The following is a 16,385-nucleotide window of genomic DNA, read 5'->3' on the forward strand; positions in this document are numbered from 1 at the left end:
AGAGCTGTGATGGTCTTGAACAAAATTTTTTTTTGTTATACAGTCTTTGGTGCTTGATTTGTTAATGTTGATGATTCAGGGTTCTGAGTTGAGGATGTACAGAGGAAGGAAAGTGGTCAAGTGAAGTGTAGGGAGGTGAACGATGAGCCAACATAAAGAGATGGATTTGGCAAAATGCTCCAGGGCCAGGCAAGGTGAACTGTGAGACAGGCTTTGGAAAGAGTGAGAGTAGAAACCCCTCTATGAAGAGCTGTCAGCTGTTGCTTTCAGATGAGGGACTACTTCCTAATGAGAAAAGAAAAGGACCTTTTGGGCTGCCTTCATGTTTAACGTGAAGATCCATAGTTCTTTGGGAAGAGCAAAGAATTGGCAGGATTCTAAAAGTAATTATTTTTTAATCTCTTTAAAGTGTGTGTGTGTACACACGTATATTTAATTCAGCAGTGTCATGAAAACTTAGCTTATATATTTTTTTTTCCACTATTTGTAGACACCTCTGGATCAGAGGGTGAAATTATTTTTTTCAGTCCTTTTTTTGCTTGTAAATTTCTTAGGAAAAGAAGAATTGTAGGAAGGTTTTACTTAGGATGGGGAAGAAAAATTGTGTGGGGTTTTTTTTTTTTAAGTTGGAATTTAAAATTTTTTTTATTTTTTGCTCTTTAGGGCTGCATCCCATGCATGTGGAAGTTCCCAGGTTAGGGGTCGAACAGAGCTACAGCTGTTGGCCTATGCCACTGCTACAGCAAGTCTGGATCCTTTAACCCGCATCCTCATGGTTACTAGTTGGGTTTGTTCCACTGAGCCACACAGGAATTCCTGGAATTATTTTTTTAAGTTGATGTTACGTAAAATCAAATTATTCCCCCAAGGATTTACCATAAATCTGCCTTAACTCTGCTTCACTGGGACTTAAAATATGTCTAGTTTTTGAGTTATTCTACAGATGTAACCCTGATGCAGTCAGCAAAATCTTTAGAACACTGGATTGAGATGACTGGCCTCTTATTTTCTGCCATTTATTCCATAGTCCTCCTAGGGAATTATGGTTGGTCTAACTTCCTAAAGTGAGGGAATGATTTTAAAAAAACAAAATTATTTTTTGAGAAGATGCAGCTACTGGTGTAATCATTTTGATGTTAAATATTGTTATTTGTTGCGTGCCTCCTTTTTATATGAAGGTAAAGTTTCAGATCCTTTGGGGTTTATCTTGTTCTGCTCGTCTTAACATGATCATGTATTTGAAATGACAGCCTGCGGTTAAAGGAGGTTTGTGATCATGGGAACATGCAAAGTATCTTTACCAAATCAGCTGATCTTAACCTCATTAGCTGGCACTGTATTCAAATATTCTGAGTTTAACTGGCTTAGACTTATTTTTTGGTTTGGTGTTGAGAGATGAGAGGTGCTCATTTGGTCCTGTGTTATCCTATAATACCTCTCAGTTTAAAAAATTCACCTTGGAGTTCCTGTCGTGGCTCAGCGCTAATGAATCCAGCTAGTATCCATGAGGAGGCAGGTTTGATCCCTAGCCTCAATAAGAATCCGGCGTTTTCATGAGCTGTGATGTAGGTTGTAGTTGTGGCTCCTATACTGCATTGGTGTGGCTGTGGCATAGGCCAGCAACTGTAGCTTTGATTCAACCCCTATCTAGCCTGGAAACTTCATATGCCATGGGTGCAGCCCTAAAATTTTTTTTTTAATTTTCATTTAATGATTTTTATTTTTTTCCATTATAGCTGATTTAAAAAAAAATTAATCTTCCTGCCACCTGAATCCCCCCCCTTCCTTTCTCCTTGTAAATACTGGCTTCACACTATTTTCTTTCCTTGCTTTCTCTAGATTACAGTACCTACAGCCAAGCTGCAGCCCAGCAGGGGTAAGTCACATTTTCACAACAGTACTTTGGATGTGATTGGTTACTTTTTTTTTAAAGTACAGAACCTCCTGTAGTTGTATAGAATTTGGTGATGGGACCTGGATGTTCTGTATTCAGTTCACGCATATAATTTCTCTTACAGTTACAGTGCTTACACCGCCCAGCCCACTCAAGGATATGCACAGACCACCCAGGTAATCTTTAAAATAATTACTTACATGTGGCTGCATACCCAAGTTAAATATTAAAGCAATAGCTAACATGGATCTTTTTCAGAAAATTTAAGAAAAGCGTAATATGCTTGTGATCATAAAATACACAGGTATTTAAACTTTCACAGTGGGAGTGTCATTGTAAATGAAACCAACCTCAAACTGGGAGTTGCTAGCTTTCCTTTCCTTTCTAGTACTATTTCTCAAGTTAGGTGCCTCACTCCATGCTTGTTCCTTTTGCATATTTTATAATGTTTAAATTTATTTAACTTAATCATATAGCAGTTCAGCAAAGGGAGGTGATATTAAGACATTTTGCAGATGAAAAAGTTGCAGTGTGTAGATATTACAGCATTCACCAGTAAGTAATGGGTCAGCTCTATGGCTGCCTAACTATATATGGTTTCTGAGCTCTTTCTATACATGAGTCTGTGTTTTAAAGCCTGGGTCAACATTAACTAGAAATTAGCAACCTAGTGTTCTCAAGAGCATCTCAAATTTTAAAATGGTCTGTGGCATAAAATGGATACTACTAGCTCTGCCATGGAAACATTCTAGGACAGGCAGAATGTGGTCTCTGGCAGATCTTACATAACTAGTCATTCAGATTTAGAATGTGATCTTGCTAATATCTGAAAGAACAGCTCATTCCTTGCCAGGTTTTAAGTATTAAGATGTCCAAGTTCAAAAGACATTATTCTTGCTGCACTGACCTTAAGGAGACATGCAGTGTTCTTGTTTATTTTCTTTGAAGTGGTGTGATAATTTTTAAATCTTTGTTTCATGCTGAAAATCTAGTTTTCAAAACTGACAGATTTTTAGCCCCAGTTTCATTTTCTTTCTCTTTGTTCATTTTGTCTTCCTAGCACTTGTTTCCATTTGCTATGACTTTGCTACACTAAGTATTGGCGATTATACACCTCTTCCCTCTTGCTCATCATTTGAGTGCATCTTGTTAATCTGAATCATTAAATTGAGATTTTTTATTTCAGGAACTTTTTTGTAGGTCATGAAAATATGAGTGGATTGGATAAGGAGAAATGAACATTCATGACAGTTATTATTTGTCGTTTCGGGGTTTTTTTTTTTTTTTTTTTTTTTTTTTTTTTTTTTTCTTTTTTTGGCCACCCTGTGGCATATGGAGTTTCTGGGCAAGGGATCAGATCCGCGTTGCAGTTGTGACGACACTGCAGCTGCAGCAATGCTGGTCCTTAATGCACTGTGCCAGGCTGGGGATCAAACCTGCATCTCTGCACTCTAGAGAGACACTGCCTGTCTCCCTGTGCCACAGTGGGAACTCCATTTGTCTTTTTTTTTTTTTTAAATCTTTTTTTATTAGAAAGCGTTTTTTTTTTTTTTTTTTTTTTTTTTTTTTTTTGTCTTTTGTCTTTGTTGTTGTTGTTGTTGCTATCTCTTGGGCCGCTTCCGCGGCATATGGAGGTTCCCAGGACAGGGGTTGAATCGGAGCTATAGCCACCGGCCTACGCCAGAGCCACAGCAACGCAGGATCCGAGCCGCGTCTGCAACCTACACCACAGCTCACGGCAACGCCGGATCGTTAACCCACTGAGCAAGGGCAGGGACCGAACCCGTGACCTCATGGTTCCTAGTCGGATTCATTAACCACTGCGCCACGACGGGAACTCCAGAAAGCGTATTTTTGACTTTGGTTTTCCAGGTTAGGAACTTAGAAGTAAGTCAGTTCCATTTTATTGCTAAGATGCAAGGTTCCTGTATGAAGTTTCTTTTTTGATTTTTGGGGGGGGGTTTTTTGGTTTGTTTTGTTTTTTGTTTTTTGTTTTGTTTTGTTTTTTACAGCCACACATGAGGCATAATGGAAGTTCCCAGGCTAGGGGTCGAGTTGGAGCTGCAGCTTGCAGCAACACCAGATCCTCAGCGAGGCCAGGTATCAAACCTGTGTCTGTGTCCTCACAGACGCTGTGTTGGGTTCTTAATCTGCTAAGCCACAGCGGAATCTGCTAAGGAACTCCCTGTATGAAGTTCTTGAATCCTTTTTTCTTTGAGCAGGCGTATGGGCAACAAAGTTATGGAACTTATGGACAGCCCACTGATGTCAGCTATACGCAGGCTCAGACCACTGCGACCTATGGGCAGACTGCCTATGCAACTTCTTATGGACAGCCTCCCACTGGTAAGACTCTGGAGAGACTTTTGGACCATGTTAGCTAGGGTGTTTGCTTAAAAGCTTGTTACTTGTGCTTTGGGGTATATATTCTGATCAATACCCTGGCATCTGGGAATCCTTTATTAAGAGGAGTGGGGTTGGGGTTTTTCGTTTTTTTTTTTTTTTCCTTTTCTTTTACCTTGGGGGATCTCTAATAGAATGTGGGTGGGATAGAGTCCAAGGGAAAAAAGATCTTTTCCTTCTAACTGTTTTATACAGTGTATTGAATAATCTCACAACATAATGAAGAATATATAAAAGATTGTGCTAATGCTAGTGCTGGGAAAGAATGAGCTTTCTTAAACTGAGCTGCTTAAAAATCAAACCAATTTTCCCATCTGTTTGCTTCATCTGATAGTGTGCCCTCTACTTTTTTGTTTTGTGCTTTCCACAGTAGAAGGGACCAGTACAGGTTTGACTATCCTGCTCATTCTTGCATGGGAAATGCTTTCCATCTTGTCTAACCCTGTAATGTTAATTATTTAGGTGTTTTCATTTGTTTAACCCTCAAATATTCTAACATCACACACAACAAGGTGCTAATGGAAAACTGCTTTAGGTGCCATTTGCAGATCCATGTCCTTTTTTCTTTATGTGATTTTGGGAAAGGTTTTGCTTTGTTTTATTTTACATTATTTTGTGTCAGGCCCTAACAATAGTTGTTCACTTTCCCAAAGGTATTTCAGATGATTACTCCCCTATTCCCTGAAGGATAGATTGCATGATTAGATTTATTTAGAGGAACAGATTGCCACCCTGCATGTATTATGTTTGTCTGTAAATGTTTCGGTCCAGACACATTTTATTTTCTCAGTGTTGATTCTTTTAATCCATAGTATGTCTTAAATATATATAAAAACATTTCAGGGAGCTTTAAAAAAAAAAAAGAAAAAACTAAGAATTAGAATAAACTTTATCCTAATACTGGGGTTGAAGTGGAGTGTGTGAAAATTTTATGTAACTTTTTGGCTGCAGTTGTGACATGTGAAAGTTCCCAGGGCAGGCATTGGACCTGTGCTGCAGTTTCAGCCTGTGCTATAACTATGGCACTGCCAGATCCTTATCCAGCTGCAGTATACGGGAAATTCACAATTTTTACATAACTTTTTTTAGGTTCAGGGCTATGTAACATTCAGAATCCTTACTTCTCCCCGCCACCTACTCCTAACATCGTCATCATTATCATTGTTAAAATATTTAGGAGTTCCCATCGTGGCTCAGCAGAAACAAATCCTACTAGGAACCATGTGGTTTGCGGATTTGATCCCTGGCCTCGTTCAGTGGGTTAAGGATCCGGCATTGCCGTGAGCTGTGGTGTAGGTAGCAGATGAGGCTCAGATCCCACCTTGCTGTGGCTTTGGCGTAGGCCAGCGGCTATAGCTCTGTTTCAACCCCTAGCCTGGGAACCTCCATATGGCACAGGTGCGGACCTAAGAGGCAAAAAAAGAAAAAAAAAAAAAAGTACTTGATACAAAAGTCTTAAGGATGTAAAACCTTTTATTAAAGTCATTGATAGGGAGAAACATCTGTAATTTATCTTTTGCGTGGCGTCTTTCATTTGATGGGAAGTACTTCCTAATCTACCTAATTAATGCATATTATTGAATAGGTTGGGAAATGTTTAAACATTCTATGAGTGTTAGTTGGCAACTATAGAAAAAGCTGGAACTGAAATTAAAGGGTTTGTATTTTCAGCACAGAATTTTGAAATTGTGAGATAAACTTTACATAGTGAAGCTGTTAAATCTTTAATGAGATGTAATGGACATGTAACATTAGTTTCAGGTGTAAAACATAATGATTCTGTGTGTATATTGTGAAATGATCTCCATAATAAGTCTAGTTAACATGAATCACCATGCATCATCCTTTTGATGAGAACTTAAGATCTACTCTCTTAGCAACTCTGTACAATGCAGTATGGTTAACTGTAGTCACCTTGCTGTGCATTACGTCCCCAGGACTGATTTATAATGAAGTTTTGTATCTTTTTGACCACCTTAACCCATTTAAAAAAGTATCTCAAATTAAATAAAACAGCTTAAGTCTAGTCTTTGGATCATTTTTATAGTAACGTGATAAAGTCATTTGTAGGAAACCGTTTTCTAAGTTCTATAGAGCCATCTATTCGCTTTGTCATTGAAAAAGTCCCATCATGACTGGTCACAAAAAGTGTAGGACATTCTAGTACAGAAACTGGTAGTTTGGATGAGCAAGAAATTGTACTTAATAAGGAATGTTAATAGAGACTTTATAGTTTATGGAGGACCCTTCATAGCTCCCCTAATTCTCTCATGAACTTTTGGAATATAGAAACTAATATTAAACCTGGTGAGCAAATTGGGGCTGAACCAGACTACGTAGGACTTAATAGTAAGAGTAGGTTCAAGAGCAGTTAGTAATTTTTTCTTTATTTCACACTGTCTTTACATATAAAATTTATTGGAGGATTCCCATTGTGGCTCAGCGGGAACAAACCTGGCTAGTATCCGTGAGGATGTGGGTTCGACCCCTGGCCTTTCTCTTTGGGTTAAGGATCTGTCATTGCTGTGAGCTGTGGTATAGGTTGCAGATGTGGCTTAGATCCTGCATGGCTGTTGCTGTGGCATAGGCTGGCAGCCGCAGTTCCAATTTGACCACTACTCTGGGAACTTAAATATACCACAAGTGCAGCCCTAAAAAGCAAAGAAAGAGAAAAAAAGGTTATTGGATAATTATTGGAAGACATATATAAAAAGACTATTTTAGAATATTTTGAAATTACACTTCGTGAGAAGGAGACTATACAAAGCTCAGTTCGTTAAGCTTTTAGAATGAGTTTTTGCTATTCAGGTTGAGTAAAAATTTTAGTTGGTTTGTGTGATGTTTCTTAGTACCTTTTTCCTTGAATTTATCAACACAGTAGGTGTGTTGTCTTTTTGCTTTTGGTCTTTTTTTAATTGTAATTAAATCATTCTGCCCTGTTAATTTTTGCTCATTTTGCTTGGCTGCTTAATGGGTACTACAATTAATTAAAATATTATTAACTGAATCTCTTGCTGTATAGCACTACAAGGCTTTGTTGCTGAGTATTTTTATGAGTTCCCTTATTAAGTTTTGGTTTTTTTTTTTTTTTTTTTTTTAGTCTTGTACATCTTATAGGTGGCCTATTATGTAGGGAAAAAAATCTTTGTAGGAGTAATAGGGTGGGTAGACTAGATTCCAGTTAAATTTAAATAAATGAGTGCTTTATATGGTTGACATTAAGGACTTTGCAAAGAACTTATAAACTAAATAAACAATTCAGATGAATACCATGCCAACTCAAAAAACTTCCATTGCTTGGGGCTCCCTGTTTTATGAAATATGCTTTCATTTATGTTTCAACCCAACAGGTTTGAGAAGGAAATTGGTGTCTTTGTGTATAATTAATTTCACAGTTTTCCTAAAATGTTTGGGATGGAGAAGAAAGTATGGTCTGTGCTACAAAAGGTGACATTTTAGATTCAACAAAGGGGACAGTTTCCTTGTGGCACAACAGGTTAAAGATCTCTCCGTAACTGCAGCTTGGGTTCAGTCCCCAGCCCAGAAACTTCCGCATTCCCTGAGTGCAGCCAGAAAAATAGATTGTACAGAGGGAAGTTGATATTTGTTTTTGGCCAGTAATTTGTTGAGTATAGTGAGGATACTTTATTCTAACTGAAGTTTTAATGTTGAGGCCCTAAATCTTAACTAAAATGAGCAATAATAATTCATGATTTTGTTTTAAGTACTGAAACTCTTTTTTTACTTGAGTGAGATTAGGATTTTTCTTTGATGGACATGTATGCTGACGGCTAGACCCAACTTTTTATTGCATGTCTCAACTTGTGCTCATTGACCATGAGGGAGGAGGGAGGAAAGGTTATAATACCTCTTAGATGACAGGGACTCAAGTTAGGAGTCACAGGTTTGGGAGTTGTTTTGTTTTTGTCACACTCCAAGCCCAAGTTCCAGGTGAAAAGGCATGGATTCTGCCTGGTCTGACAGAGGCAGGAGCTAGGGAGAGAATCTAGCTTCGTGTCTGAGGGCAGGTCTGTAACACTTGGCTAGGGAAATAACAAGAGGGCTATGGAGTCCACCTCTGGTATTGCTGAACAGGTGAACAGGGAAAAGACTCATTTGCTTATTGTAAGTAAATAAGAGAGAAATGGGGGTGGGTAATTTGAGACTAGTCTAGAATCTCAAATGATTCTATCACGTGAAAGACATTTATCGAGGTTTACTTTGGGAATTTATTAAAAAATTTAGGGAGTGCCCGTTGTGGCTCAATGGTAAAGAACCCGATTAATACCCATGAGGATGCGGGTTCAGTCCACTTTTAATCCCTGGCCTCAGTGGGTTAAGGATCCAGTGTTGCCATGAGCTGTGGTGTAGGTCACAGACGTGGCTCAGATCCCATGTTGCTGCTGTGGCTGTGATATAGACTGGCAGCTGAAGTTCTTGATTCAACCCCTAGCCTGAGAACCTCCATATGCTGCAGGTGCGGCCCTAAAAAGCAAAAAAAAAAAAAAATTTCGGGATAACCTTTGTTGGTCTTATATATGTAAACCAGTATAATTTGTACTATTATCTTTATTATTATGTGCCATTTCAAATCTTAGGGCTGGTAACAGGCATTTTCTTTCTTAGTTGTTTGTTACCTGAAACAGTTATTAAATCTGCTAACAGAATTAGCAGTTCTCAGAGCGTTTAAACAATTGTTAGCATCTCACAGAAAATTAAACACAAGTTCTCTGCAATTTCCAATTTTCTTAAACATGAACTACCCGTGATGCTTAGGACTGAAAGCAGATAATTCCAAATGATAGATTTTAATGCTAAAATCTGGTACCTGGATCATTATTTTGTAGATACTTTAAGATGCTGTGTCATTTGCCTTTTACCTCCTTTTCTGGGACATTTTATTCCTATTGGAGAGGTTTTGGAGTACTTAAGTAGTTTGTTGAAAAACTAGTTAAGGCCTGCTAGCAAAACCAGTATAGAATCGGCATTCCCATCGTGGCACAGAGGTTAACCAATCCGACTAGGAACCATGAGGTTGCGGGTTTGATCCCTGGCCTTGCTCAGTGGGTTAAGGATCCAGCATTGCTGTGAGCTTTGCTGTAGGTTACAGATGCAGCTTGGATCCCTCGTTGCTGTGGCTCTGGCGTAGACCGTTGGCTACAGCTCTGATTCGACCCCTAGCCTGGGAACTTCCATATGCCATAGGAGTGGCCCAAGAAATGGCAAAAAGACAAAACAACAACAACAACAAAAAATCAGTATAGAATCATTGAAAACAGACTTGTCTCTTATTGACTCTTTTCGGGGGTGGGGGGCAAAAGGGGGTCCTTTTTGTCTATACCAGCACTTTTGTATGGCCTACTCTCTCCTCTCGGTTAGGTGTGGTTTAAAGCAAAAGAGTGCTTTGCTGAGAACTGAGTGTTTTCAGAGAACTTAGGCCTTAAATATTGGTTTGTTACTACTTTTACTGAAGGGGAAATATGTAAAGGGGTTAAATATGATCATTGAAAGTAGGTGGTTTACAAATTGTTCTGTTAACGAGTGTCTAGGCAGATCCCTGAGAAGCCAAGTATCTGATGGAGCTCTCCTTTGTTCTAGGATATTCTACTCCAACTGCCCCCCAGGCATACAGTCAGCCTGTCCAGGGGTATGGCACTGGTGCTTATGATACCACCACTGCTACGGTCACTACCACCCAGGCCTCCTATGCAGCTCAGTCTGCATATGGCACTCAGCCTGCTTACCCAGCTTATGGGCAGCAGCCGGCAGCCACCGCACCTGCAAGGTAAGGCCCCCTCATCTACTCATAACGCTACGTGTAACAGCCTCAGGCTTTCAGGAGAAAAGCTACCCTGCACACTGAGAGAATCCATGGTTCCTTATTAATGCTTATTCGTATACTTAGATATTAACTGTTTTTGAGTCACACCGCAGACACATTATATGCTTCACTTAGTAGAGAAATGGTGCCATCCAGGGGCCAGAATGAGGAATGTTACCAACCAGGTCGTCTACAGGTTTCAGAAGAGTGAACCCTTCAATAGGAGGAGGCTATTGTGTTTCCTTTGCTAAACCCAGAAGAAAATTGTGTGGTTTCCTCACCGTAGAACAGCCGATAGAATTGTACTTAGATGCCTTTACCTTTGGTTTCATTGACCCTGTAAATGGTTAACGGCTTTCTCTGTGAAAAACACTGTAGTTCACAGTTGGGGTGGAGGTAGTAGCATCATATGTTTCAAGAAATAGTTACAGGATCCTGTTGCTGACAGTAAAGAGTCTCTCCGTATCCAGTTGTTAAACACTAATGTCTCACCTTTAAGGAGTTGACATGATTTTCTCTGTATTACATATTGGCTTTGGTAATCCAAATATCACAGACAAATATTTATAAATTCTTAACTAGGCGCCCTGCTGTGCTATAGGGTGACTGTTTTGAGCAACAAAGTTCATAACTCCATGACTGATGAGCAGGTAAACAGTATTAATTATTCCTTAACAGAAGATTTTACATATTTAAGCAGTGCACTTAGATGTCTTCTCCGTATAGTCTTCAAAGAAACATTGAATCTGGTTACAAGAGATCAACTTGTAACCTAGATTTTGTCTACTGTAGAGGTAAGAAATTAGCTCTGGCAGACACTCATGAGATTACTTCTGAAATGCACTGTGGGTAATCAGAGTGAATTTAGTAGTTTACATCTGCTAGACATCCTATGCAATGGTGAGTGTTACACTGATTCCTGTACGGCCCCAATTCGGTGGACCTAGCATGTTCTCCTATGGTTGAAGTCCCATTTGATACTCCATTGCAACAGTAAATCCAAGCCATAGCTGGGGTGGGGGTGGGTAATATATTAATTGGTCTGAATAAATCATCCCTTTTGGTTCCTTTTGCTTAATTTTTCAATCCTTAACACTTTAAAACAATTGTCTGTCTCATGATCAGTGACAGCTACTCTTCCACTGGAAAGAGGGGGCTTGTGACCATTTCAGCTCTTTGGAAAAACCAGTACTTCCACATCCTCTCTGGTCTACTTGCTGACTCTTGGACTTTGTTTAAAATAGCTCAAGTTCACTTGCTACAACCCTGTTACAAACTGTTAGGGCTAGGGGGTAACAGAAACCTTGGTTTTCTCCTTGGGATTAAAGTTGATTTTTGTCACTTAACTAGGATGTCTTTCAGTTCATCTGAGCATGAGAGGAGAGTGTGTGTTAGTCTGTCTGCCTCTCTGTGTGTGTGTCCCTGCTATTTCCATTATGGAGACCTCAAGGCAAATTTAGATTAATGTATAGAAGTTCAAGTTAGGAAATGGTTTTTTTTTTTTTTTTTTTTTTTTTTGGTCTGTTCTTCATAAATGAGAAACTGACCCACAGATCATCCAAGCTTGTACATGCCATGGACTTAAACAAATGTTATTCTAGCCTAAAGTTTGCATTAAGTTTTTTGTTTTGTTCGTCGTAAGTTTGTTTGTCCCTGACAGTCTTTTTTTGAGAAAAGGCATTTTCTTCCTGAACAAACCTCCTCCTCTCCCAGATCTCTTAAATTGACAGCACATAATACTGTAACTACTTTCTATAGTTATTGATAATGGAATAAATGGAGCGTGTTAATGTCTTTTCTGTGGATGTGATTAATTCTCCCCCATCTTTAGCGTTCTCTTCCAGCGGAAACAGTTGGACCAACAGTGGGTTTGATGTATTTATTTTAAATTGTATTTATTTTCCAGACTCAATTCTAACATTCCTTATTGCTCATAGATTGTAGTGTTCTTATCCAAGAGTTTTGTGGTTGAGAAAAAAGTCTTCACTTTTTTATTTCCCCTTTTAGACCACAGGATGGTAACAAACCCGCTGAGACTAGTCAACCTCAATCTAGCACAGGGGGTTACAACCAGCCCAGCCTAGGATATGGACAGAGTAACTACAGTTATCCCCAAGTTCCTGGGAGCTACCCCATGCAGCCAGTCACAGCACCACCATCTTACCCTCCTACCAGGTCAGTCTTCTCACTCTTCTTCTTGTGGCCAATGAGCTAGTAGAATAAAAAAACAGATTTTTTTCAAGCTGTTGACCTGCCTGCTTCTGCTTCCTCAGGTGAGATATATTATCTGACTCTCCCAGTGATAAACCAGACCATGTATTGTGGATTAAAATCTTAGTCCTAGGTTCTGACAGCCAAAAACTTTGCTCTCTGAATACAAAAACATTTTTACCACTTTAGGTTCGTTCTTTTAATTTTGTTCTTTTAGTTTATTCAGATGAGAGACAAGTACTTGAAAGCAGGTAAACAGAACCATGGAAGCCACCTTCTCGAATACAGTTGGGTAAAGTGCAGGACATTATTTTAGAAAAAGAAACTTCACCTTAATAATTTTATATTGAATTTAACTCAGAGGTTCATTCATGCACCAGTCTTTTAATGGTTAGGCCAAGGCTTTTCTTTTTTTTTTTTTTTTTTTTTTTCTTCTTTTGGCTACACCCATGGCATGCAGAAGTTCCTGGGCCAGGGATTGAACTGACACCACAGTGGTGGCAATGCCAGGTCCTTAATTCACTAAGCTGCCAGGGAACTCCCTAGGCCTTTTCTTTTGACTAAGGGTTTCCTTGTTCTGCATTTTTGTCTTTATTAACCACACCAGCAGCTACAACAAAAACCAATTTTGGTTTGTTTGGGTTTTTTGGGGGGGTTGTGGTGGAGGATTTTTGGTTTTTTGCCATTTAGGGCCGTACTCCCGGCGTATGGAGGTTCCCAGGCTAGGAGTCAAGTCAGAGCTGTAGCTGCTGGCCTACACCACAGCCACAACAACACAGGATCTGAGCCACATCTGCAACCTACACCACAGCTCACAGCAACACCAGATCCTTAACCCACTGAGCAAGGCCAAGGATCAAACCTGCGTCCTTATGGATGCTAGTCAGATTTGTTAACCACTGAGCCATGACGGGAACTCCCAGTTTTGGTTTCTGTATAAAGTTGTTTTACATTTAATTTGATGCAGATTTTCAAGTAAATTGTCTGAATTGTGTCAACTTAGCTTTGGTAAAATTAACAGTTCCCTTTTTTGTACTCATTTCATTGGTTTATGCATTAAAGTGCAGCAGACATGAACAGGTTTAGGAGCAAATACAGCTGACTGGGTAAGTGTGTCTGTATGCTTGGAGCAGCAATGGGCAGGGCTTGAGCAGTTCTCCCCAGGACCCACCCACACCTGTAAGCCTGAGAGCATTTCATCTGGCCACTTGGTGCACTTGGTGTGAAGAGAGGCTTTTGAATACTTACAGCTGTGGTGAGGGAGGTAGTGATCGAGTCTTGGTTTAAATGTTCTTAGAATTGTAAAATATGTTGTCTTTTTGTCTGGGTCGGGGGTTTTTTGTTTTTGCTTTTTAGGACCACACCTGCTGTGTATGGAAGTTCCCAGGCTAGTGGTCGAATAGGAGCTCCAGCTGCCGGCTTACGCCATAGCCACAGCAACTCGGGATATGAGCCACGTCTGCAGCCTACACCACAGCTCACGGCAACACCAGATCCTTAACCCACTGAGCAAGGCCAGGGATCAAGATACCCAAGAGCTCATGGATATTAATCAGGTTTGTTTTCACTGTGCCACAACAGGAGCTCTCCTTTCTTGTTTTGTTTTTTTGTTGTTGTTGTTTTTTTTTTTTTTTTTTTTGTCTTTTTGTCTTTTTTTTGTTGTTGTTGTTGCTGTTTCTTGGGCCGCTCCTGCGGCATATGGAGGTTCCCAGGCTAGAGGTCGAATCGGAGCTGTAGCCACCGGCCTACGCCAGAGCCACAGCAATGCAGGATCCGAGCCGCGTCTGCAACCTACACCACAGCTCACGGCAACGCCGGATCGTTAACCCACTGAGCAAGGCAGGGACCGAACCCGCAAGCTCATGGTTCCTAGTCAGATTCATTAACCACTGCGCCACGACGGGAACTCCTCCTTTCTTGTTTTTTATTACCATGATTCATCTAGAGTTTAATACTAGTTCTCTTAAGCTTTATTTCTGTGTAAGAATTTACTTTTGGTTAGTGTCTCTGCCATGTAGTTGGTATATGTAATGATGAATCTCAGTCTAACATTCATCTTTCATACAGTTGCCATGATTCTAATGTCCTCTGGCCCATCTTTTCTTGGTTTTTTTTTTTTTTTTTTTTTTTTTTCTTTTTGCCTTTTCTAGGGCTGCACTCGTGGCATATGGAGGTTCCCAGGCTAGGGGTCTAATTGGAGCTGTAGACGCCGCCTACGCACCAGAGCCACAGCACCTCGGGATCCAACCCACGTTGTGACCTACACCACAGCTCACGGCAATGCCGGATTCTTAACCCACTGAGCAAGGTCAGGGATCAAACCCTCAACCTCATGGTTCCTAGTCGGACCCGTTAACCACTGCACCACGACGGAAATTCCCATCTTTTCTTTTCTTTTTTTTTTTTGGTCTTTTGTCTTTTTGTTGTTGTTGTTGCTATTTCTTGGGCCGCTCCTGCGGCATATGGAGGTTCCCAGGCTAGGGGTCGAATCCGAGCTGTAGCCACCGGCCTACAACAGAGCCACAGCAACGCGGGATCCGAGCCGCGTCTGCAACCTACACCACAGCTCACGGCAACGCCGGATCGTTAACCCACTGAGCAAGGACAGGGACCAAACCCGCAACCTCGTGGTTCCTAGTCGGATTCATTAACCACTGCGCCACGACGGGAACTCCCCATCTTTTCTTTATTAATGCCCAGATTTCATAGATGATCAGGCTTGTCTGAAAGTTTGACTGAAACTGTGTGCAGTAGCCATTTGAAACTTAGACTTATTCTCAAGGGACAAGTGGCCACACAAACACACACCAGATGGCCTTGTACCTTCAGGGAAATTATCACGCAAGGGAATTATTGGAGACAGCCTTAGAACTGAATGCCGCACTTAACTTTGCCTCCTTTATCTCAATGCCTTTTTCCTGGGTCCACCTTCCTTGGGTGCACATGTGCATATTCTTCCCTTAGTACCACTTGAACTCCCAAATGGGCCTGAATTTGGTTAAGGATAGCTATTGGGGTTTTTTGGTTTGGGGTTTGGGTTTTTTGGCTTTTTTAGGGCCGCACCCACGGCATATGGAGGTTCTCAGGCTAGGGGTCTAATCAGAGCTGTAACTGCTGGCCATGGCCACGCCAGATCCGAGCTGCATCTGTGACCTACACCACAGTTCACGGCACTGCTGAATTTTTAACCCTCTGAACGAGACCAGGGATCAAACCCGTGACCTCACGGTGCCTAGTCGGATTTGTTTCTGCTGTGCCACAACGGGAACTCCAAGAATAGCTCTTGTTTTAATGAGAGCAAGGCACAAAGGGGGAGACTCTAATGGTTGTACATTTTGTAGATGGATTTGTTTGTTTTTGTCTTTTTGCTATTTCTTGGGCCGCTCCCACGGCATATGGAGGTTCCCAGGCTAGGGGTCGAATCCGAGCTGTAGCCACCGGCCTACGCCACAGCCACAGCAATGCGGGATCCGAGCCGCGTCTGCAACCTACACCACAGCTCACGGCAACGCCAGATCCTTAACCCACTGGGTGAGGCCAGGGATCGAACCCACAACCTCATGGTTCCTAGTCAGATTCGTTAACCACTGCACCACGACGGGAACTCCGGATTGTTTTTAATAATATCCCCTACCTCATTCAGAGCTTTTATGATTTGCTTGTTTTAAATTCAATATGGCATGTGGATACATAGCAAGTAACTATATTTGTAAGGGTTTCTCTGTCACATGCTATAGATGTCTCATATTTAGGAAACCTTCTTAACAAGCTCCTTTTTCTTTTTCTTTTTTTTTTTCAGCTATTCCTCTACACAGCCGACTAGTTATGATCAGAGCAGTTACTCCCAGCAGAACACCTATGGGCAGCCGAGCAGCTATGGACAGCAGAGTAGCTATGGTCAACAAAGCAGCTATGGGCAACAGCCGCCCACTAGTTACCCCCCCCAAACTGGATCCTACAGCCAGGCTCCAAGTCAATATAGCCAACAGAGCAGCAGCTACGGGCAGCAGAGTGAGTTGCTAAGAGAGAAAACAAAATGAGAATGATTATGTTTGG

At 40.8% G+C, this 16,385-nt stretch overlaps 1 protein-coding gene across 12 annotated transcripts in view; it reads left to right on the forward strand.

Moving 5' to 3' along the window:
* EWSR1 (EWS RNA binding protein 1) overlaps nt 1–16,385 on the forward strand; it is a 30,722-nt gene that overhangs the window by 2,662 nt on the left and 11,675 nt on the right. For 6 of the 12 annotated variants that reach the window (XM_021072000.1, XM_005657339.3, XM_013990377.2 and 3 more), the window contains exons 2-8: nt 1,840–1,876; nt 2,019–2,070; nt 4,117–4,240; nt 4,668–4,685; nt 9,896–10,082; nt 12,126–12,293; nt 16,129–16,340. In XM_021072000.1, coding sequence (XP_020927659.1) covers nt 1,840–1,876; nt 2,019–2,070; nt 4,117–4,240; nt 4,668–4,685; nt 9,896–10,082; nt 12,126–12,293; nt 16,129–16,340 — 798 coding nt within the window. The remainder of the gene's footprint in view (nt 1–1,839; nt 1,877–2,018; nt 2,071–4,116; nt 4,241–4,667; nt 4,686–9,895; nt 10,083–12,125; nt 12,294–16,128; nt 16,341–16,385) is intronic. The other 6 variants (XM_021072003.1, XM_021072004.1, XM_005657341.3 and 3 more) reach the window with 1 other exon arrangement.

Source organism: Sus scrofa, chromosome 14, assembly GCF_000003025.6.
Source record: "Sus scrofa isolate TJ Tabasco breed Duroc chromosome 14, Sscrofa11.1, whole genome shotgun sequence".
Lineage (NCBI taxonomy): Eukaryota > Metazoa > Chordata > Mammalia > Artiodactyla > Suidae > Sus > Sus scrofa.